The following is a 24,444-nucleotide window of genomic DNA, read 5'->3' on the forward strand; positions in this document are numbered from 1 at the left end:
GATGTCCAATCTAAGGTTCCCCCCTGGTGCAATTTGAGGCCATTTCATCTCCTCCTATTGCTTTCTAGTGAGCAGGAAAAGATACCTGCCTTCAAACTCCTTCCCTGGGATTCGTGACTTGACTGAACCTCTCTGATGAAGATTGTAAGGGCTGTGCTCCTCTGGAATGGCTGGGAGAGTGTAAGCAGAGGAGAGGACATTTGGGTTGTGTAAACATCTTGAAATGTGGCCTATTTCTTTTTATGGCTTTGGAAATTAGCAGTCTTAGGGGTACACAGGAAAAATTAGGAGTTCAGTCTTAAGAGTATGTGGTGAGGTGTGCACATCCAGGTAGAAATGTTGTGGTGCGATGTCGTGGTTTGCCTCAGATACCCTGGGTTTCTCCCTGAAGATTCTTTCCCCAGGTGTGCCAGCCTCTCCTTTCCCCTCTCAGCACTGTCTGTCCCTCCTGGCATTCCAGAAGGGCGTTGAATTCCGAAGATGCCCTCCACCCCTGAAGGACATTGGGCCACCGGGTGTCCTTTGTCCTTTGTCCCTCCCTCCTGTCCCTGCTTGGTGGCTCCGGCCCTTCCTGCCCTCTGCCGGGTTAAAGGAGCAGCAACCACGGCCCAGGGAGTTCTGTTGGAGGAGCTGCTGCACTCAGAGGCCTGTGGGCCAGAAAAAAGCTCTGGATCCAAACCCTCCATCAGAACCGACTCCTTTCCTTCACCATCGCTCAAAGCTTCTCCAGCAAGGGAACCTAGCTCCTCAACCTGGACTTGTCTCCCTGTGCTCAGCTTGCAGCACCCACCAGCCAAAGGTGTCTGTGGGTAAAACACCAACACCCACCAGCCAAAGGTGTCTGTGGGTGAAACACCACACCCCACCAGCCAAAGGTGTCTGTGGGTGAAACACCACACACCCAACAGCCAAACTGTGTCTGTGGGTGAAACACCACACATTGCACAGCCAAAGGTGTCTGTGGGTGAAACACCACACATTGCACAGCCAAAGGTGTCTGTGGGTGAAACACCACACACCCACCAGCCAAAGGTGTCTGTGGGTAAAACACCACACACCCACCAGCCAAAGGTGTCTGTGGGTGAAACACCACACATTGCACAGCCAAAGGTGTCTGTGGGTGAAACACCACACATTGCACAGCCAAAGGTGTCTGTGGGTAAAACACCCACACACGTCCACAGCCCAAAGTTGTCTGTGGGGTGAAACACCACACATTGCACAGCCAGAGGTGTCTGTGGGGTGAAACACCACACATTGCACAGCCAAAGGTGTCTGTGGGGTGAAACACCACACACCCACCAGCCAAAGGTGTCTGTGGGTAAAACACCACACACCCAGCAGCCAAAGGTGTCTGTGGGGTGAAACACCACACATTGCACAGCCAAAGGTGTCTGTGGGTGAAACACCACACATTGCACAGCCAAAGGTGTCTGTGGGTGAAACACCACACATTGCACAGCCAAAGGTGTCTGTGGGTGAAACACCACACATTGCACAGCCAAAGGTGTCTGTGGGGTGAAACACCACACACCCAGCAGCCAAAGGTGTCTGTGGGGTGAAACACCACACACCCACCAGCCAAAGGTGTCTGTGGGTGAAACACCACACACCCAGCAGCCAAAGGTGTCTGTGGGGTGAAACACCACACATTGCACAGCCAGAGGTGTCTGTGGGTGAAACACCACACACCCACCAGCCAAAGGTGTCTGTGGGGTGAAACACCACACATTGCACAGCCAAAGGTGTCTGTGGGGTGAAACACCACACATTGCACAGCCAAAGGTGTCTGTGGGGTGAAACACCACACACCCACCAGCCAAAGGTGTCTGTGGGTGAAACACCACACATTGCACAGCCAAAGGTGTCTGTGGGTGAAACACCACACACCCACCAGCCAAAGGTGTCTGTGGGTGAAACACCACACACCCAGCAGCCAAAGGTGTCTGTGGGGTGAAACACCACACACCCACCAGCCAAAGGTGTCTGTGGGTGAAACACCACACATTGCACAGCCAAAGGTGTCTGTGGGTAAAACACCACACACCCAGCAGCCAAAGGTGTCTGTGGGGTGAAACACCACACATTGCACAGCCAAAGGTGTCTGTGGGTGAAACACCACACACCCACCAGCCAAAGGTGTCTGTGGGGTGAAACACCACACACCCAGCAGCCAAAGGTGTCTGTGGGGTGAAACACCACACATTGCACAGCCAAAGGTGTCTGTGGGTGAAACACCACACATTGCACAGCCAAAGGTGTCTGTGGGGTGAAACACCACACATTGCACAGCCAAAGGTGTCTGTGGGTGAAACACCACACACCCAGCAGCCAAAGGTGTCTGTGGGTGAAACACCACACATTGCACAGCCAAAGGTGTCTGTGGGGTGAAACACCACACATTGCACAGCCAAAGGTGTCTGTGGGGTGAAACACCACACATTGCACAGCCAAAGGTGTCTGTGGGGTGAAACACCACACATTGCACAGCCAAAGGTGTCTGTGGGTAAAACACCACACACCCACCAGCCAAAGGTGTCTGTGGGTGAAACACCACACATTGCACAGCCAAAGGTGTCTGTGGGGTGAAACACCACACACCCACCAGCCAAAGGTGTCTGTGGGTAAAACACCACACATTGCACAGCCAAAGGTGTCTGTGGGTAAAACACCACACATTGCACAGCCAAAGGTGTCTGGGGTGAAACACCACACATTGCACAGCCAAAGGTGTCTGGGGTGAAACACCACAGTGCTGCTCTTTGGTTCAGCAGCAAGGGCCAGACCAGCCAAGGCACGTCCTGTCTGGCTATATTGGTAATTATTCCAATATATAGAATATTTAACCAGTCTGGATAGGTGAGGTGGAATGTGGTCACAGACTGAACTCTTTGGCCAACAAAAGAAGCAAAGGCTGACTTTCTGTGCTGGGTCTTAGCTGGATTCTGCGTACTCATCCCACATCAGAGCAAAGTCACAACCTCTTTCCAAATTCCACTTCTCTTTAATTTTTAGTTTAGCTGTGCTTAAGACTAAAGTTTAACTCTGCTTTCTGAATGTAGTGCTGGCAGGAGCCGAGGAAGGAATGCTTTTCCTCTGTCTTGAGCTGTATTTGATCTGCCTTTTATGGACCACTTTTTTGGGGCATCTGAGACAACTATGTATTTTTTGTGTCTAGTTGAAACAATAATGTGACATTTAGGGGTAAAAAAAGCTCCGAATAGATGCCTTTGAGGAATACATATTGAAACAGGACTTTTCTTTCTTTCATGCACACCTGATGTCTACAGTGAAGACTGCTATTATTTTAGAGGTGCAAAAGTGTGATACAGGGTTAGTAGTTCATTAACAAGAAGTAAAAATATGCCTTAATAATGATGGGAAAAGCATTGTGAAATCTGCTGGTGGCAGTTCCTGGGGGAGAAAGGGGATGCTTATTTTAATTTGTACATTACTGTAGTCAAAAAGAATGAACCTAAGAATATCCTATCTAGCTGATTCAGCAGTTGTAGGTTGTTTATTATCATGAATTCAGGTCTAAATCCAGATCTTCCTGACCACAATGAGAAACCTGGTTTCATTAGAAAATGCTATTTGTCCATTAAACAAGTAGCAGTTACTACTTTGTATTTTAAGAGTGACTGGGGCAAAAGTGTTGTAAAAAGAAGATCTATTGAGGAGGATGATAATTTAGGTGGCTTTGCAACTGGAAGTGCCAAGGTCTGGAGAATAACAGACCTTGGGAAAACAAACCTGTGGGAAAACATAAATTATCCTCTATCCTTTATACTCTGTCTTTTCTGAGAAGTAGAATTTCTGTGTAGAGATAACATAGATGTTTATAGAGATTTGAAGACCCTCTCAGACATTTTTGAGTTGCCTGTCTTGGGAGAGAGAAAAAAGCCGAGATCATAAATGCACAGAGGAAATTCACACTGTTGTGAAGTGTTACACAGGCCTGTTGATATGTGAGGCTGGGAACAGCCCACACACTTTTTGTCTCTACTAGGATGAAAGCTAGCAGTGTGTTTGTCCCTGTAGTGCCAGCATGGTGATGGAATTTCTACTTTTTACACTTGAGCTGTGGATTCTGGCCCCCTTGGTTACCTGCATATATTTGATTGTGACAGTGGCGCAGCACTGGGCTGTCTTTGCTGATGTTTAGGAGGTCTGTGATTGGTCATCCCTGTGGCAGGAGCTCCAGGTGGAAAGGAGAAAACACCTGCAGAAGGTGACTTGTCCAAAGAATTTCTGCATATACGGTTGGGGATTCTCATCAGATGTGCCTGTTTCTTTCCAATGGCTATTGGAGGAAGGAGGAGTGCTTAGTTTAAGCTGGAGAGAGAAAGAAGGGTCACCTGAAGATACTGGGGAGAGTTGTGATCCAGCTGGTAGTCAGCAGCTGTTTTACAGTTGTGCTTTCACCAGCGGACTGAAAGGAATTGCATTATTTTGATTTGAGATTAAATTTTGTTTTTCAAAGAAAAGTTATTTCAGTTTGTACTTCCTGTTCCAACTCTCTGAAATAAGAGTAACGTAACTTTTCCTCAACTTCTTCTTTCCTTCTTTTTTTCCTCCCCTCCTGTCCCTGTCCTCAAATTAGCACAGTTTTGAAGAAAGTAAAAAGAAAATTTGGATTTGTTAATACTACGTGTTTCTTCTGGAAAAATGCTTTGGTGTTTTTTGTTGTTGTTGTTGTTGCCTAGTTGTAATAACAACAAAAAGTCTTCTCCTGAGGCTATATACAGGTCATATAACCTGTCATATAACCTGTCCCTACCTGGAAATGTTGACCTTGTTTAAACAGGGAACATAATCACAGAATTGTACTTTAACTTTTGCAGGACTGTTTTGAAGTGCAGATTGGTGTTGGGTGGATGGATGGTTTATAGTGAAGAGTTATGCTAAGAGTTACAGCTCAGTTTCTACATTTAATGGATAAAAGTGCATATGCATTTCCCAATAATCTATTCCTCACTCACAATGGGTTCTGCCATGTTAAAGACTTGAGAAAAGGCCACATAAACTCCTGTGTAAAGCAGCCAATCTGAAAAACAAAAGTGTAATTTTTAATGAGAAGACAGAGTCTAACTGCGACACTGTTGAGTTTTCCCATTTTTATGAATCCTTATCTTGCTATTAAAGAAGAAGTGCATTTGAGAAAGCAAACGAGGGCACTTGTACCCCACTAAGACCCAGGCTATTAACTGCCTCTTTTGATGATGTACAGCCTGACTCTGTTGGGAGTTTGGCTGTGGATTTAAATGTTGAATTTAACTATGGTAAACATATTTTGGTGCAAAGCATGTATAATAACAATTTGCATTTACATAGCGTCTTTTACTTAAGGATTTTGCAATGTCTAATTAATTAAATCTGTTTCCCCCTGCCCCAAATACCACTGTGGTATGGATAATAAATGCAATTTTAAATTGAGCAGCTATAGCAGGAGGATTAAGACAAGAGGGTTCTGGTGCCTTTGTGGTGGTCCTTGTTGTGGCGGGCCTAGGGCTGGTTCTGCAGGCATGCTGAGCAGCCTCATCTTGTGCTCACAGCGGTCTGAAGCACCCTGAAAACAAAAGGGAGTCAAGCCAGCTCCATGTTGGTGGGTGCAAAGCGCTCTGCAGGCTTCGTGCGCAGTGTCTCATGCTGATGTTTGGGTCCTGGGGATGCTCCCTCGCAGCTGTGCCACCCACCCCATGGCAGCTGGGGGGCTTGGGTGCTCAGGGCTGGCTGGCAGCCTTGGCAATGGCTAGTTCAGCCGGCAGGTAGAATTTCTCACTGCCAGATAAATGCTGAAATCTGTTGTAGATCTCTAATTTGGAAATAATTTTAAAAGAAGAAAATAAAGAAAAGGAAAGCAGTCTAATTAGCTTAAATGCTTCCTGGATTGCTTTTTCTTTTGTGCAACCTGGAGCAATGGAGAGCATGCCAGGAGGATACCTGCTGTCTGCTCTGTCCTCACACCTTCCTACCATTAGGAAAAAATTAAATTATGCTCACACCTTCCTACCATTAGGAAGGTGTGAGCATAATTTAATTTTTTTAATCTAGGAGAAATCTGGGAGAAATCTAGGTGAAACTTAAGATGACTCAAGGAAGAAAACCTGCAAAGTGTAAAATGTTCGAAGTCGTGTTTTAATAATGCTGCAGTGTATTTTTTGAGGAAAGTTCATGCTTGCATTCTCTATTCTTTGAAAGAGCTCTTCCTGTAGTTCTGTCCCTGGAAAGCACTGTGTTAGCCAAGAATAGAGATTTTAAAAGCCTATGGGTTTTTTTGTTTTGTTTTGGTTGGGTTTTTTTGCTGTTGTTTTTTGGTTTGGATTTGTTTTGTTTTGGGGCTTTTTCGCAATGAACCATTATTTCTTAGGATTTCATGTTACCGTAAGGCAAAAAATGTGTGAATTTTGGGTTTTGTATAATTTCTCCTAAAAATGTTGAACTGTAATAAAAATATACACAAAAAGAAAAATCAAGTAGAAAAAAAGAAGAACGTCACTGGCACTTCATCAAAATACAAGTTGCCTGGCTTTGAGCTGCTTGATAGAATCGGCACATTTACCAGCAGTGAGGAATATCAGTTGTGGAAATCCCACAAGAAGCAGGGATGGGGACTGCCTGTGCTGCCAGAGACTTGACACCTGGCTTGGGATTTTCACACAGATGTGGCTCAAAAGGAAATTCAGTAAAGAGAGTGAAAGGAGTGTTGGGGTCCCTCTGGAATTTTCCTTCTTTTCTCTGTGCATTCGTTACAACAATCTGAAATCCTTGAGCACAGCCCTGTGATGACATTTTACCTTGTTTGAACACTAACTTCTGAAAAAGGCTCATGTATCAGCAGTATCCCTCTAAAGAGGGATGTGTGTGTTATCCCTTCCCCAGCTGGCTTAATCTCTGGCACTTTTGGGTCCAGGCCTTGTGGTCTCCCCAGATGTTAGCATCCTCCTGGGGGAGGGATGGTCCTTAACCACTGGGACTCAAAGACTGCAAGAGTGTGTAGTGTGTGGAAGAATGTGGTAGGGAGGCAGCAGCTGCTGCTACAGCTGCACTAATTGCAAGGTCCATGAGAGGTGGGGTGATGCCTGGGGCTGTGGATAAGGCTGTCAGCAAATCTGGTGTTCATTGCTAAACAGAGGCCTTGTGTTTGCTCCTTCTGTCCTTGTTAATATAGTTATGTGGCACATGGACACAAGCTATCCCCAGGCCTTGGCGTAGCCTTGAACAGGTCTGGTAGCTGTTCACACTGTAGGAAAATTGTGTCCTCTGCTAGCCAGTAACAGCAGCTGCATCTGGCCCCTGAGTTGAATGCAGAGCATTGGGGCTGCACTGGGATGGTCATGGCAGGAGTCAGGGAGCACTGGCAGTGACAGAGGCACGCGGGACAGCATCGCCCCTGCCGCATGAACATGGGTACAATTCTGCTTGGTGTGTCTGCACTGCACCTGCTGAGGCCATGAATCCCTGCGTCCTGCCCCAGGGCATCCCAATGACTTTGTCCACTCTAGAGAGACCAGTGTTCATTCTGCAGTCAAATTTTTGACCAAAAGAGGTACAGCTGCTGTGGCCTTCCACTCATCCATGAGTGCATCCTCCCTACTCAGGAGACAGATTTTATCCATCTCTTCTGGGGACTTCACTACCTTTGAGTCTTGATATTAATTCAGATTTCCATGAGACATGATCTTAAGTTCTTAACATATGACTAGGATATCATTGGGCCCTACTGTGACATGCATAAAGCAGCTCTGTGGTGCTCTGTGTGACGTTGTCTCTCTGCCCTGACCAGCATGTGGTAGACAGGAGTGGCTATCCCCTGTACTTGACCCCTTGGAGAGATGGAAAGCCACTGCTCCTGTGCAGCATGTCACCCAAGGGCTTGTAGACCACAGAGTCATTTCTGTGCTTTCCTCTGCAAGACACTGCCTGCAGACCCTCAGCACAATTCTGTTACAGTGACCTTAGACGGTCACTGTGGTGAGAGAAGGACGAGAATCTTGTTCCTTGATCAGAAGGCTTGATTTATTTATATAAGATATATAATACATTATAACTATACTAAAAAGAATAAGAAGAGAAGCTGCAGAGAGCTGCTAAGCTAAGAATAGAATAGAAGGAATGAATAACAAAGTTCTGTGTCCAGGGAATCTGTCCCTGAGCTGCTCCTGTGATTGGCCTTTAATGGTACACATGGAAGATGAGCCAATCACAGGGACACCTCCTACATTTCACAGCAGCTGATAACAATTGTTTACATTCTTCTTCTGGGGCCCTTTGCTTCCCAGAAGAAGGACAAATCCCAAAGAAAGGATTTCTATGAAGAAATGTCTGCGACACAATTCTCCCCTTCTGTGGTGGCTGCTCTGAGCTCCTGTGGCTGCAGCAGAGGAGGTCCCTCCTGCTGGGTGGATACAGAATGAATTTGCAGTCCTCATGGAGGAGAGTGCACTGCCGTGGCTGTGGGCATGGTGCTCCACCAGCACCAGCCGCTGTCGTCTCCTGCATTCCTCTGCCCCCGCTAAGTGGCATAAGGATCTTGTAGGCAGCAGGGATCAGCAGTGGCACCACAGCTCTGGGAGAGGAGGGGAGTGAGTGGGAAATTTGGCTGTCCCTCTGGGACACTGTCCCAGCCCCTCCTCCCCGTGGACCCATAGGAGTGGTAGGGGCACATCAGCTTTGCTCAGCATCACATACACCCTGCAGAGAACAGAGCAGCTCTGCCCCACCATCCAAATGCTGTCCTGAATGTACTCCTTTCTCTGACCTTTCTAATTATTCCTGCCCAATCTTTCTTCGTGTTTTCTTTTAATTATTTTCCCCCTTTCTTCTCTCCCCGTCTTTCTTCTCCCCTAAAACTCTGACACTCCTCTCTGGTGTATTGAGAATGTGAGTGAAATTGAAGGCTGGAATGTCTCAAGTCTTTATGATGATGAATTACTTTCACTGCCAAACCTTTTATTGTCTGTGATTTGGAAAGAAGGGATGCTGATTTATTGCGGCCAACTGTCATGCCATTTAATACAGTTATAAATCCTGACACCATGATGGCCACTGTTGGCCAGGGACCCCCTCTGGCCACTCTCCTATCCTGTTTTTGTCCATGGTCACTGTCTTCAGCCGAGAAGCAGGCAGGTCAAAATGTGAGCTGGGAGTTCCCACTCGAAGGGTGATAGCTGAGGATCCAGCAGGCCCCAAGTGTCTCACCCAGACACTGGCAGGATGCACAGCCTCCAGGTCTTGGGGTGGGTGCAGATGTCCCATGGTCCTGGCCATCCCTGCAGTGTCCCCCCGTCCTGGTGCTGGCCCTCATGGATTGCTGCAGTCCTGCTTGAATGTGGCAGGAGGGAAATATCACACAGGGCTTGGAGCAAGATGCCTTTCCACAATCCCTTCTGTTCTGTGGCCTGAACTCACTGGAGGAAGCTTCCCATAAAGTAATACACACATTTGTTATTTTTAGCTACATGGTGCATCAGCTGAGATACATATCTCACTATGTTATGAGATGCTATCTACCCAGTAGAAAGCTACTGGCTATTGGAAACACTAATTTGGTTCTGCTGCTTGATGGGCCAGATGAAAAATGCAGTTTTGTCTCAAAGTGATTTCAAATGAGATGTTTCAGGTTCCTTCAGCTAAACAGAGTAAAACATTTCAAACTTGACAACTGAGAATATTTGCTGGAAAATACTGAAACCGCCAATGTGTCAACATTTCCATAGGTTCACTCTTTCACAGCATCACAGAATCTAGGTAAAGTGCCTGATTTCAGCTTTTTCTCTTATTCCAGGATTTAAAAAAAATTACTTCAATAGCAGAAAAATAGCATATAGGTTGTTGGCTTGGACTTTGTTGAACCCTAATTAAGATGTAAAAATTGAGGGTGTACATATTTGTTCTGTGAGGAGTAGAAAAACGCTTATGACATTATCAATGATGCTTGGATTGGAAATGCCTCCATCTCAGATGAATTCCAGAATCAGATCATAAATATTGAACTTTGTGAGATGAAAAATTTCAGCATGAGTTTAATGGTTTAATGTCAGTGCAAAACAGACTGGTGGAAGCTGTTGGATTTTCTTTTCCTCTGTGCTTATGTAGCAAGCTGAATAGCCAGCTGTCAATATACTCATGTCTTCCCATTTCTGGATGCAGCAGCAGGCTGCTGGGTCCTGTTCACCCACGTCAGCATTGACAGGGCTCACCTGCATGGGCAGGTGCCTGTCTGCATAGGAGCAGGTAGGTCAGTGGAGTTGCCTGGCATCCGGCTGAGCATTGGCACTCCTGGCACAGCAGCACTGCCCTGAGCCTGGCTGGACACACCGCGGTCCTGAGCAGGGATGTGATCTGCCAGAGCATCATCAGACCTTAGATGCTGGCAAGGGGTGCAGTGCTGTGGCTTGGGACCAGAGGGGTTCCCGCTGAGGCAGGGTTGCATGCTGTCTGGGCTTCTCCTTCTGCTCCTGCTGCTCCCAAAAGCTCTCTGGGTGTCAGTGCTGTCCTTTACAAGGTCCCTGGAAAGCCATGTCCTCCCCTCTTTCCTGGCTCCTTGGCTGGATCAGCTTACCTGCTTTCCCACACATGGCTGGGGATCGTGAAGCTGGGGATCATGCCAGCCCACCAGGACATGGCAGGGACGCAGGGCTCTGCAGCTTGAAGGCTTGCCTGGATGCACCCTGTGTAGCTCTCAGAGCTGGGTGCAGTGTCACCCCAGCTGCCAGGGAGGTGGAGGTGGGCTGCCCTGTCCCTCCTGATATGACATAATATATCGTATCGTATAATATCAATCATAACGTAAGGTAACGTAAGGTAACATAACATAACGTAACGTAACGTAACATAACATAACATAACATAACATAACATAACATAACATAACATAACATAACATAACATAACATAACATGTAATTATGGTATCATATCATATCACAATCATATCAATCATATAATATAATTAGTCACACAGATGCTCTGAAGCAGCACCTGTACCAGAGGGACCTTTTGATGCAGTTCATGTCACAGCAGTCAGAGCACAGCACATCCCAGGTCGTGGCAGCCCCACTCGTGGTGGAGTGGGGTTTCAGGTCATCAGCATTCTCAGTGCCCTTCATGGAGTGGCCATGGTGGCATCTGGTGCTTCAGGGGCCATCTCCATTTTCCCTTGCACACTTTCCCAGTGCCTGGGAAGGTCCCAGAGGTGGCTGCACGGTCTGGTATGAGCCCTCTGTGCTATCTATGGACAGCAGGGTCTTTTAGGAGGTGTGTGGGATGAATCCTGAAGGCCTGAGCCCTGCTGAAGGAGGCCCTCCCTTGAGAGCATTGTCTCTGTCCCCAGGGCAGCTACCAGCCTGAGCCAAGGCTGTGCACCCCAGTTATGTGCAGGACCACTCCTCAGGGCTGGCATGTCCCTTTTTGTAACTGTTAAATGTTTGTTAAATGGCCTGAACATGCGGGGTTGGCAAAAGTCTGGATTTCCATCTTGTGATGAGGCAGAGCTTGGAGGCCAGCCACCTCTTCCTCTCCCCATAGATGGCATATTTGTGGTGCATGCCATTCATTCTTGGAAGCATCCATGCCACCACAGTGAAATGCTAACAATGCTACTTTTCATACTACAGGTCCTACTGTTTGGTTTTTCCCTTGCACCTCCAAGGAGTTGTCTGGAGTCCTGTTACAGTGAGAGGAGTTCATAGTTCTTGACATACTGATGGAAGTTTCCTTCTAGTCTTCTTGATTGCAAAGAGAAGCTAGAAAACATCTTCTGGGCATTTGTAAAAATCCAAACAGTGGAAAAGAAGAAAAGGGAAAATGTTTTGTTTAAGTATCTCTTGGTAACTCAGTCCCCCTACTGATTTTTCTGGGGTTTTTAGCATGTAGCTGTGTATTTACATGAACAGGTATCCCCCAGACCACAAACTTTTCATGCTGCTGATCCTCTTGGTCATCCTGCATCTTTCCAGCAGCACAGTGATTACTGTGGAGACAGTCTCACCAAGCCTGCTGTGCTGCTCTTATTAGAAGTATTGCTGTGCTGCAGAAGGAAAACAACAATAAAGGGAATATGTTGCTTTTGCATGCGTTAAGAGCACTGATCAAACCACAAGAGATCCCATTTCAGACATAATGTGCATTGGAGGGCAAAATTAGATTGAGGAGTAAATGGAGCCTAAAATCTCCATAGCTTTATTCGTCAGAAAGCTGTTTCATTGCGTGGTTTAATTCTCCTATTTCTTTCATTCACTGCATGTAGCATGCTGGCTACAGTGCATTTTAGAAATAAGGCAACGAAAAAAACCCTTCTTTAATTTGGCAGTGGTTGTGAGGTGTGTAAGGCTGTTCAGACCAAAGATGTGAGGTAATACGAAATGCAGAAGCATGTTACTCAACAGCAGAAAAACAGCCAAACTGGCACTTCCTACATTTTAGCAGGAAGAGGGATTTTGGTTTGGAATTGTTATTTTATATTTTGGCTTTTGAATTTGGTTTCTTTTGCATTAATTTAATTCTGAACTCTTTAGAGTTGTTTTTATTATTTCTATTTAAAAGTTTTATTTCATTGCTGCTTGTGAATTACACTGAATGATGAATGGCACTCAGCCAAAATATAACATTTTGTAGGCTAAGGCCTGCCATGATGGTAAGCCCATTCTTTTTATGTGGGATTTCTTTGCTCTCTGCTTCAAACATGTCAGTTTGACAGGAGGAGGCTAACTGGTCTCTCAGATAAGTAGACATTTTTTAAGGGTTTTTTTGCCTTTGTAGGCAACACTTGATGTCATTTTCACAGTAATGTAAATTTCAAAGAAGAGCACTTGGTGTGCAGGGAATCCCTTCTGAAACCCTGAAAACTGCAGATCAGTATAGCCGGCACCAGTGGAACGACCAGAGCAGAAGGACAAGCCCATGTCCTATACACACACCTTTGTGTATCTGTGCTTCCAGTCCACATTCACTGCTCCATTTCTCTTCCAGAACCTCTGGAAGCTCCCTTGGCTTCCCTCACACTGCTTCAGCAGTTCCCACATCCTAACTGCCTGCAATTTTGGCTCTTCCTGCCTTGCATTGTGAACCGTGGAAATAAGAAGGGGAAGAGTGAAACTTTGACCAGACCTGAAACCCAGCTGAAGAACTCCCTCAGTTTCAGTGTTATGTAAGCAGAGTCTCATCTTTGAGATCTCGACTAACAGGAGATCCCATCCTGTGAGGGCCAGCATGAGCTGCCTTCCCCTGCTCTTTAAACTTGATATCTGTGAAGGGGCTTCTCTGCCGTACTGGTGGAGGGACAGACCCCTGGGCCAGGAACCAGTGGGGGTTTATTCAAGCTTAGGCTCCTGGGTCCTTGTGCCTCTGTAGCCTTTTCTGTGGGTCCCTGCTGAGCTCATGAAGGTCCATCCTTTTGGCTGTGGCAGGGCCTTGCAGATCCAACAACTGTGAAAATATTCAGGATTTTTACTTTGTTCAGGTCTATTTCATATTAAAAACAAACCGACAAAACCAAACCCACAACAAATAGACAAACAAAATACCTCCTTAAAGAAATCCAGATCTGAAGAAAGTTTAACCACAGAAAGTATTAAAAGTACTTTTTTACTAAGGTAAAACCAGCCCAGAGCAGTGTGCACTTCTTGGCTGTATTTGTGACACCTTTTGTATCAGTCCTCACTATCTTAAATTTTACATAGCAAAGTAATTTTAATCTTGAAATTGAGATTTAACTTCTTTTTAAAAAGGAAAATCAAATGTTGTAGCATCTTCAGAACTTTTTCAATACACACCCATTAACTTCTTGGCATTAAAATGGCAAATGAACAGCTGCGTGTAGGCGTGCAGTAGCTGTGCAGGGACACGGACCCATGTGGGGTTTGCAGGCTGTGCCAGGCAGACTCACCCTGCCCCAAAGAGCCTCCTTCTGCAGGGCTCTGCTGCAGGATGCCCGTGCTGGTGATAAAGTTGTGGTGGTGTGTATATGTAATGTGGTGGGATTTTTTCCATCATTCTGCCATGCATCCCATGCATACCCACGCTTCCCCACATCCCTGCACACGCAGAGCTCTGAGCACCTGAGACCCCTGCCCTGCCCCAACTACTGGTGGGCCTGCTAGCCTCGCCTGGGCTCAGCAGAGAGAAACTGTGCAAGGCCTGAAGGTGTCATTTATCATGGGCCAGGGAAAGGCTAAATTATGTGTGTGCATTTTAATGCGTGGCTAGTTGCTGGTCACAAAAGAATCAGGGTGAGAGTGGGTTCTTGCAAAGATGTTGTCTGCCTGGGGTATTTTTCCCTATTTTCCATGCAGATGCCCTCTCCAATGCATTGTGTGTGCATTGAATGAAGGAGTCAACCTGTGGAATTCTAACCTTGCATGTGTTACAGGAGGGATGAGCGAACCAGGTGGTCTTTGAAGATTAAGGTGGGTTATGGTGCATCTCAGATCTTCAGAAAAAGCTTTCTCATCCTAGCAACCGTAAAAAGTATGTGACAAGCTGGAATATTGAGCTGTTTATAGGGTGCAAGAGCTCTGTTGCTGCACAGAAGAAGAAACAGGAGTTTTATGCAGCAGCACAAAAGAGATTGTCCAGAGGAGATGGGGCTGAGGGCAAAGCACTCTGTAGCTCCAGGACTCCTTCTTAGGAATCACAGAGAAAACATACTGGGGTATTCATCTGTACTTTCTCACTGCATTTTTGCTCTGACAGAAAGCATTGGTCTTCCTTTCTCTATTACCCGCCCTGGCTCTCTTTTAAAAGTGTAATTGGGTCAATGGAAAGAATAACAGAGACACCGGCTATGAAAGGCAGCTTTGGAGTCCTGTAAACATCTGCTGCTGCTTTGCAGATGAGGAGAAAAACAGACTCACATGTGCAGCCCCTATTTTCGTGCAGTGTGCTTAATCTGAATTTTATGGCTGTGATAGCAGATTACGGTGCCACTGTCATGAGCCCTTGCAGCCCCAGTCACAGTGGACACTGTGCATTTCAATACCTCCCCCACTAATCTTTCCCCCACTGCTCCCATTCCCTGGCTGCTAATTTCACGCAGGCACTTAAACATGATGGATAATTGTGTTCTGCTTATCAATGTTTAATTTAAGGGCTGTTCCGTCTGACCTGAATGCCCTCTGCAAGAGCTGTGCCTCATTATTGATTTCATGGTCATACCTGTGACATTACCTGCTTTGTAGGAAGTAGACTTTGACATTCCTGTGAGGCTTTGGCAGCCAGAGCTAATTGTCAGAAGAATAATCGAGTCAGCAAAATCATTACAGGTGATCTGTATGTTACCACTGTTTTATCTGCCTCTAATTAGGTGCAGGAGAGGTAACTCATCACGGTAAGCACACCACACTGGTTTGATGTCCACAAATAGAGCAAGATGAGCACAGGAGGGGAGTTATTCATTAACAGCAGCAATTCAGTGTGTTGGAGTCCTGTGCTGGTGACATCTCCTTTCCCAGTGGAATGGCATGAAATGCTGTACTGCAGGCATCCATGGGATACAGAGTCTGAGCGACTTTCGGGCAGGACTGAATGCTGGGGCATGTGCTCAGTGGCCTTGGAGCCGAGGCAGTAATGAGTGTGCTGCTCTGTGGAGCAGTATTTTCTGTGTGATAAAACCGGACAGCTCTTTCAGGACATGCTTTTCTCTTGTTTGGGTACTGCAGTGCCCCGTGCTGCTGCCCTGGGCACACCCTGGTGACACACACACATCCCCAGGTGGCAGAGGGATCAAGAGCCAATTGATGGAACTCATCAGGTCTCTTCCTGATGACAGCCTTGTGCATTTGACCAAGACATTTTCTTTGTGGTAACAGCTGAAACAAGCAGGTTAGCATGATCAAGTTCTTCATTGGGCACAAGAAAAAGAACTTTTATAAGTGGGAACCAGATTTTTCAGAATAAAAGTCAGTGTTGGTAACCAGTTTCACTGAAATAGGTTAGAAATTTGGGCTTGCTGCCCAGAGATGAAGTGGTACCTACAAAGTATCTCTGCCAATTACGTTTTCTTTCTGGTGTTAAGCAATGACTTCCATTCCTGTAAGGCACCACAGCTTCTTCATATCTGGGGTAGCAGGTGCCTGCTATGGCAGGACGGCCGCCAAAGCCCACCTGAGAGAGAGAGCAACATGTGCAGGCACCCGGGGCCAGCAGCTCTCTGGGGTCCTACAGCAGAGCAGCACCAGTGCAATGTTTGAAGGCACCTGACGAGGGAGGACCAGGAACGTGACCACAGCGGGAGTGCCCTCCTCCTCCCACCACCCTGAGGACTCTTAGAGACCATGCAAGGTCATTTTGAAGACAGCACAGTCTAAAGCCAAGCTAATCCATCTGGGAAGCCTTCTGGAAGTAGTTTATCAATTCCGTGGCATCCCTGCACGAAGCCAGCATAAGGATTCTTGCACACAGAGGCTGCCAGGCAAGGAGCTGTAGAACCCCACATTGAATGGGGTGGTGCTTGGAAGCACCTGCCCAGCTCATTGGACAACTCTGTGGGGTGGTGTGGTGGCATCTCTGCATTGCCAGTTTGCCTAGTGCAAACCTGCATCTTTAAGAATAGTTTTCTGGAAAGACACAAAGAGTCAGGTGAGGCAGCAGGCTCTGTGCAGATCTGGGAGGGAGGACTCTGATCTGTGCTGTGGACAGGTCTCTGGGGGATCTGGTTTGGGCAGGGGTGCCTGAGGTGGAGCCTAGGGCAGTGCTGGTCTCTGCTGGGTGGCACCTTGTGTAATTCAGACAGGGGTGTGTGCCACCTTGGGTGACCATTTCACGTGGTCTGATGTCTTGTAATGGTACCTGCAAAGAGCATGGGAGGATTCCCGACACTGCTGGGCTGACTTTCTCTTGGTGTTGAACCTCTGACTCTGAGGAGGTGGCGTTACCCCATTAACCCAAAGTGCTGCCTCAGTCTTGACCATGCTGCTGAGCTGGTGGCAATCACACACCTGCTGTGAGCACGGGGCAGGGGCAAAGGCCTGGCGTCCCTCAGTGCAGACCATGGTGCGTCGTGGAAAGGAAAATCACCAGCCCTGCTGGTGGTTGTGAGACAGTGGCAAAGGGGCTCTGTGAGCCCCCTTCCACCACCTGAACCCCATACATTTTCTGATGTATCCTTTGCTGTAATTAATTACATGTCCAGTGGGCTCATTTCTTTCATACTGTTACTGACAATCTGTTAGATAAAGGGAAAAAAAATGCATTGGTGCCCTGTGGTATTGAAAGTGAAGGGTTTTCACACTGTCAGGGTAATGAATTCTGCACGGGTTTGAAGCACCTGAGCTTGGGGGAGTCCTTGTGTCATGTGTCTGGGAGTGACAACCCCCAGTGGTTAATTACTGCCATGGATGAGAGCTGAGCTGATAGCAAAATGAGATAATTTCATTAGTAGTTAAATCTGAAGTTAATTGGATTCACGTTTACACAAAGTAGTGTACAAAGACACACTTGGAAACACTCTTTGCCGCCTTTTGATTTTTTTTTTTTTGAGAAGGTAGATGGATTGAGGAATGCTTCTAAACTGCTCCCTTTTTTCCCCTGTGGTTTGGAGGGAGGAGAGCCCTTTGCTGCTGCGGGCTGCTCTCTGCCCCAGCGCCTTTGTCCTGCAGCGGGGACATTTGCTGATGCCCAAACGCTGCTTGCTTCATCTGTGCAGGGGTTGCTGCTGAGCTCTCTTGTAGCTGGTGGCAAAATTTCTTTTATGGAAGAAAATTACTTATTAACACTTTCGTTGCAAAATGATAATTTGCTTTCATTGTGGGCGTTGCCGGCTCCTAGTGAATGGAGGGATGGACATTCTTGTCTGTTGATGCTGACTATCTTCTGTGTGCAGGGCCTTTGACATGTGCAGGCGTGTCCACAGCAGAGGTGTTTGCTCCTCTCTCCACAATGACAACACTTGTGCTCCCCCTAAGACATTTTCTCTCTGGAGTTCAGATGAGTGTCGGGCCAGCATTGCCTTGGAGATGTTCACCAGGACCTGAAGGAGCCTGGTGAAGCAGTCTGGAGGAGGTGCTGCAGTAAAGGAGATGGATGGATAGTAAAAGGATGATAGATGTAAACATGAATCCAGGCTGAATGGGCACTAGAGCTGCTGTGTGCTCCTTCTGTCATGGAGGTGTGCCAGTTTCAGGTCAGCAGATACCACTGAAGGTACCAATGCTCCTAGGGCTACCAGCTCCTCCATGAGGAGGCCACTGTAGGACAGACTCAGAAAGGTGTTTTGGTGCTTGGAGCTTTAAATTGTTGTTAGAAAAAGGTTGTTGGTTACCTTGGAAAATCCTGCTAGGCTCTGCTCTAGCTGAGCTTCTCTACAGGCTGGAGCTGGCAGCTGAGCTGCTCTGTCCTGCACAATACCAGCACAGCAAGGCAAGCAGGCAGCTCTGCCCAAAGATACTTCTGCCCCATCTTTAACTCTGCACAGGACAAAGACATTCAGGAAAAAATATGGCTTGAAGTGACCTAGGTTCCTATGTCTGTGTGGCCCACTGCTAAAATGCAGATATTAATTTCCTCTTGAGTGCTTTACCTGTATGAGAATGGCAGAACAGCGTGGAGCAGAGGCTGCTTCTTAATCTCTCTTTGTACTAGGTGGATTAGTGTTTTTCTCTTAAATCAATTGTTTTAGTGCAGTTGAAGCTTGCCAGCACGGGGTGGGTTGGGGAATCTCGTAGAGAATGGGATGGCTCTAGTTTTTGTTTCTGGTGAAAGCAAATTGGATGGAATCACCAGGATGAGGTTGGATTGCAGCCCTTGCAGCAATCCAAGGCCACCTTTGGCCAGCCCCCTCAGGCTCTGGCTGAGACCTGGCTGTGGGAACCCTGCAAGGAAGGTTTGCTGACACATGACAGAACATTGCATTTGGAAATGGGCCTGTGGAATAGATCATGGGTGATATTTCTGTACTGACTGAGGAGCAGAGGTCCTACTTGTTATACTGTTGTTTGTGATGGCTGTGTTGCTCAGTACCCGTGACAGTGATCCTGGTCATTCTGGGTGTGGCAGTGGTTTGGAGAAAGTGAATTATTTGTAATATTTCAAAGCACCGAAGTAAACGTCGAGGTTTTTAGGATAGCTATGGAAAGTGAGGAGCGGGGTGCTGTTGGTGTGGGGCAGTTTGGGAGGGGGAGCTTGCCCGCAGGTCAAGGCACCTTTGGGAGCAGATGTGTTGTTTCTGTAGGGACACCATACAAGCAAGGAAGGGAGGAGCCCTGCTGTCCCTCCTGGGTCTCTGGAGGGCTCCTAGATGGCAGTAGTCAGCCTGTGAAATGGTCAGTCTGCATTAGAGACAGCTGTTAGCTGAGTCCCTGCTAGCTCTGGCAGTGAACTTAGCTTCTGAGACTGACTTCACGTAGACTGCAGATACTTTTGTATTCTCCAGACTGTAGAGGTGACATAAAGCATTTAATTTTGTGTGGGAGAGAAGGAAGCAGGGCAGTGATGAGGGGAGAACATTTTAATCTAAAATTACCATTTTCTGCCTGCTTTGAATAATTAGAATTCATTATGCCCGTCCATAAGGGACGGGACTTCTCCCTAGCACTGGAGAACAAATTAATCAATTGTTTTGAACCTTAAATTCTTTTAGGATGTGAATGCACCATAAATATTCTGTAGGAAGGGCCTGAGAGGAACAGCTTGCATCCTGATTTGCAGATAGTGAGTGTGAAGGAAAGTGGGGCATGTGCTAAGAGATCACTGCAGCAATGCTAGAGTTTTGGCATGTACCCCTTCATCTGAGGGTAGGGGGAGGCAGTCTTTGTGGCCATGACCCAGAGATTGTGACCCACAATTTGCAATTACTTGTGTACCTGTCTCTTGTCTCATCAGATGAAGTCTCATTTCTTTAAAGATACCAAAAAAGGAAGATTTTTAAGTTTTAGTTTTAGATCAAAATGAATTTAGGGCTCAAAATCTTTACCAAAAAAAAAAAAAAAAAAACCAAAAAAAACCCCTAAAAAAACCCACCCCAAAAACACTTTAAAAGGAATTGTTTTGGCTTTTGTAAAAATGTTCAGTTTCAATCTCTCCAAGCTCTGGAGACCTGAAAAAAGTCAGACACATGTCCTCAAAGGTGCTAGGAGATGTGTCTGGGAGAGGGTGAAGGAAGAGAGGGTAGCCCAGACCCCTGGTCCAGGGGCAGAGAGAGATGGAAGACATCCCACTTCCTGCTTTTGTGGGGTTATTTCCATGGAAGTACTGTGGGTACTTGACTAAAACCCACATTTCTGTGGCTAAGGAAAGAGCAGTGCATCAGGCTCTGTGTGTAAATCTAAACTCTTCCTCTGGCACTGTGTTAAACTATATTTTAAACCATCTTCATGTCTCAATGCCTTGTGTTTGTTCCTTTTTTTTCTTTAACATGAGATAAAAAATGCCCTGCATTGTATTTAGATCTCAGTCTCAGCCTTTGCATGTGATTTTCTAGGGAGTTTTCTGGCAAAATGTCATTAAGATCTGTGTTATTTCCCATTTCATTGCTTTTGAATTTACAAATCTAAGCTTTAGAGGAATTTGGGAGTAGGGGTGAGCTGCTGGAGTTCAAGCGGGTGTGTTCCTCTCCCTGCAGAACTCTGCTCTTCACCTTCCAGTCTTGCACTTCATTGGAGCTTTGTGGCAGCTTATAGAGAAAACAAAACTGTGCCTGCCCTCCCTGCCAGGCTGGAAATCCCACGCTGGTCCTCACAGAGCAGATGACAAATGCATGGCTGTGTTCTGGGTGTTTGGGGAGATGTAAAACCATGTCTGCTTGTCGCAATGCTCACGTGGTGATTTGTTGGTTTGATTCCTCAGGTCGTGAGCTGGCAAGTACAACCCTCCCAGGATACCCTCCACACGTCCCTCCTGCTGGACAGGGCAGCTACTCCGCTCCAGCACTGACAGGAATGGTGCCTGGTGAGTCTTCAGAGTAGGGGAGAAAGAAAATGTAAAAGGCAAACAAACAGTATTTCAGGAGAGAAATGCTGTGTGCTGTAAATGTTGTGTGCTGAGGTAGAAGGCGCAGTGCCGAAGGGTAGGTGTGGAGTGATCCTGAGTGAAGGAGGCCAGGCTCCCCAGCACAGGAGGCTGCATAACCTGCAGAGTGCCAAGGCAAAGTGTTGGCACTGGAATGCTGAAGGAGCTCCAGCGTCCCTTCTGTGGAGATTGCTGCATATTGGGCTGTGCCAGGCTCTGCTCACCTGACTCAGGCTTTGCTCTACCTTGCCAGGCTTCTCCCAGCACTGTCCCTCTGTCTGCCCCACTGGTGAGGCCATTGGGGGCTGGACATGTCCTGACCTCAGACTTCCTCCATGCAAACCGGACTGATGGGGACACCAGGTTGTTCCCAGGACACTCTCCTTCTGTAGTTTCCTTCCCATTTTGGAACCTTGCAGTCAGAAATGCCAGCAGCTGCTACGGCTACTGCTACATGAGCCAGCTGCTGGCTCCTGCTTGCCTGTGTGGCAGCAGAAGCAGCAGCTGTGCAGGTGCCTGGGGTGGGCAGAGCAGGTTCTGCAGGTGTGTCACATCACTGATGCCATCCTTTAGCACTGCTGGCTGCAGATCCACACTCAGTTCAGAGTAGGACGGTGACTTCTGAGCGCTGGCAGCAAGGAATGGTGGGGCAGCAGCATTCCTGTCCTTTCTGGGCAGTTACCAGCTCTTTGGGAGCACCTGCTAGGGTGGGTTGGCAGAGCGGCAGGATGTGGGGCTTAATGGTGCTCAGCCAGAGGAGGTGCAGTATAGGTTCAGTGATGTAGAGTCATCTGAGCTGATTTTCCCAGGTAATAGATTTTATTTTTAACTACATATAGGCTTGTGTGACCCATTATATTGAATAACTGCACTGTTCCTCTCACTGGTTCCTTTAATAACAACCTTCTGCTCCAGCTAGTGTGAAGGTCAGCTGCAATTCCTGTAGGTTCTCCGTCTCATTTAAGTGAGAATTTGCTAACTAGCATCCAAAATGCCTTCTCAATCCTTCTTTGACTCCTGTCCTTTGCAGGACCAGTTTTAGAGCCTTGCTAGGGTGAGCACCACAGTCCCTGAGGGGCTGACAGTACGGCAGGTGACAGTCTGCTACCATTGGCACATCTCTGCTTGTTCCAAAATGGCCAAATTCTCATGCCCAAGCACAGGTATGTGTTTGTTCTGCTGGCTCTCAGGAATTCATCTCATGACCCGCCTTTTTCTAGTTTTTGGAGCCTTGGCTAGAAATGTGCTTCCTTGATAAGATTTTTAATCATTAGCCATGAATTTCTGCTTGTAATTAAGCAATTGTGTGAGTTAAGTGGTTAGAGACATGGGAGAAATGTATACATGATAACACATACGCAGTGTTCTGTTGCATGCTTGTTGCTGCTGCCATTGCCCTGCTGATGTGAGTAAAGCCAGGCCTGGCCATGCTGGGTGTGCCACAGCTGCTGGGTCTGCAGCTTGCCTGTGGGACACAGGAGACCTTCACACTCCCTTGCAATTGCAAGATGTGTGGATTCAGCTTCATGTTCTGTCCTTGTCTTTTCTCCAGCCCCCATCACAGCTCATCCTAGCAGGAGCACTTTTGCCTCCTGCCAGACCCAGGTCCTTCCTTATCTCTCCCACAGTCTAGGAGGTACATAGGAGCCTGTCTGTTTCTGCTGCATCTCCATGACTTGTTCAAACACATGCTCAAAATTTCACATTTCCTCCTTTCTCTCCTGCAAAACAAGGGACTTGCATATCAGCAGTGAATTTCCATTTTTATGTGGGTTGTCTGCTATGGCAGAGAATAAACTATTCAAATGCTTTTCTCTGAAGGAACCAAACAAGCAAACACGTGGTTTGATTTCAGTCTGGAGCTTTAGGGACTGACAGCTGGCATTGTTCGAGGCTCCCATGAATGTGTTTCCTCTGCAGGCCACTGGCCCTGCAAGCCTCCCCTGCCTTTTGGTGGCTGTCACCCTGTGGAATTGACTGGAGGGGAGCTGTCTGAGCTGTGCTGAGGTGCCAGCACCCACAGTGCTCTGATGCCACAGGGTGCAAGTGAAATGCCACGGTGGGGTCATGTAGGTGGAAAGCAGCAGGCTGGGTGGTCAAGCACAGAGGCAGTGCCCAATGGCACACTCCAGGTGGGTGCTGGTACCATGCATAGAACTGCAGGGCACCGCTGGAGGTCTCTCTTGGTTCACAGCTTCATCCACAAACAGAAGAGAGCCCATCTTATCAAGGGTTCAGAGGCTGCCGACCTGCATGATGCTATCAGCAGGCTCTAGAGCAGAGCAGTGAAGTGGAGGCCATAGACAGGCTGGGGAGGAGCAGGAAACCCAGCAAGGACAAACCATATCATCCTGCACCGGGACAAGGAGCACTTTGCTACAGGCTGAAGACTGTTTAGTTCCTGGAGGGGCTACAGGGATGAGGCAGACTGAGAGCTGAGCATCAGTCTGTTATCTGCACTGCTTGTGAGAATGGTCGGCATTGTCCTGTGCAGGAGCTGGAGAGAAGAAATTATCCCCCCTCACCTGGAACTTATGGACCCACAATGGAAATAGTTCTGGTTTGAGCCCCCTTAACACAAATAAATAACTGGTAGAACTCAAAACAAGCAAGATGCAACTGGGCATGACAAAAGTCTCCAAACTTTTCCCCCAGGAGATGAGCCCAGTGGTGGAACAGGTTGCTGAGAGGTTGTGCAGTCTCCATGCTTGAGGATTTTCAAGGCCATGGTGGGTGAAGCCCTGAGTATTCTGCCCTGGCCTTATTGCTGATCCTGCACTGAGAATAGTATTGAGACTTCCAGAAGACCTTTCCATCTTGAAATGACTGGTCTTTCCATGACTCAGTGTTTCAACTGAGGCACTGCTGGAAATGTGCTGCAGAAATTCATATGCTTCTGCCTGATACTGTGAGTAGGGATGGAGTCAGGAAGCTGTTTGGGGATGGAGATCAGGCCCCTCTCTGTAAAGGAATGGTGCCAGCAGTCCACACACAAGAAACACTTTTGCTCTTGTTACCCTTAAATGACTGAACCATGAATCCCACTTTGAGGCTGGAGGGAGCCCTATAGACATCTTTTCTGTTGTAGGGAAGATCCTAATGTCTACCCAGAGACTGGGAAAAATCACTTTGCACATTCCTCTTCCATCCTGTGACCATGGTCTCACTCTGCAGCAGTGCAGTGGAACCTTCTTCCAGCCCCTGGCTTGGCATCCTGTTTGCCTGTGCTCCATGCCCCACGCCTGACTCACTTTTTCCTCTGGGAGACTATTAATGATGGGAGGAAGGTGGGTAGATCCAGCATAAGATTGGTGACTATTGCTGTTCCTGGACATGCTGGGAGCAGGCATCAACATTGACTCTGTCATCTGGTATGTCATGGGAAGCCACAGGATCCCAGGAACAGCCACCAATCTCACCTGGGAAAGGGGACATAGAAGTGCCTGGAGCACCTTGCACAGAATGAACACTTCTCTTCAACCCTCATTTTCTGGTGGCTGAT

At 47.3% G+C, this 24,444-nt stretch overlaps 1 protein-coding gene across 3 annotated transcripts in view; it reads left to right on the forward strand.

The window, feature by feature from the left end:
* PAX5 (paired box 5) overlaps positions 1-24,444 on the forward strand; it is a 124,135-nt gene that overhangs the window by 75,070 nt on the left and 24,621 nt on the right. For 2 of the 3 annotated variants that reach the window (XM_064735607.1, XM_064735606.1), the window contains exon 8: positions 20,781-20,882. The exons of the other annotated variant lie outside the window; for it this stretch is intronic. In XM_064735607.1, the coding sequence (XP_064591677.1) occupies positions 20,781-20,882 (102 nt within the window). The remainder of the gene's footprint in view (positions 1-20,780; positions 20,883-24,444) is intronic. 3 annotated transcript variants of the gene reach the window in all.

This window comes from Zonotrichia leucophrys, chromosome Z, assembly GCF_028769735.1.
Source record: "Zonotrichia leucophrys gambelii isolate GWCS_2022_RI chromosome Z, RI_Zleu_2.0, whole genome shotgun sequence".
Lineage (NCBI taxonomy): Eukaryota > Metazoa > Chordata > Aves > Passeriformes > Passerellidae > Zonotrichia > Zonotrichia leucophrys.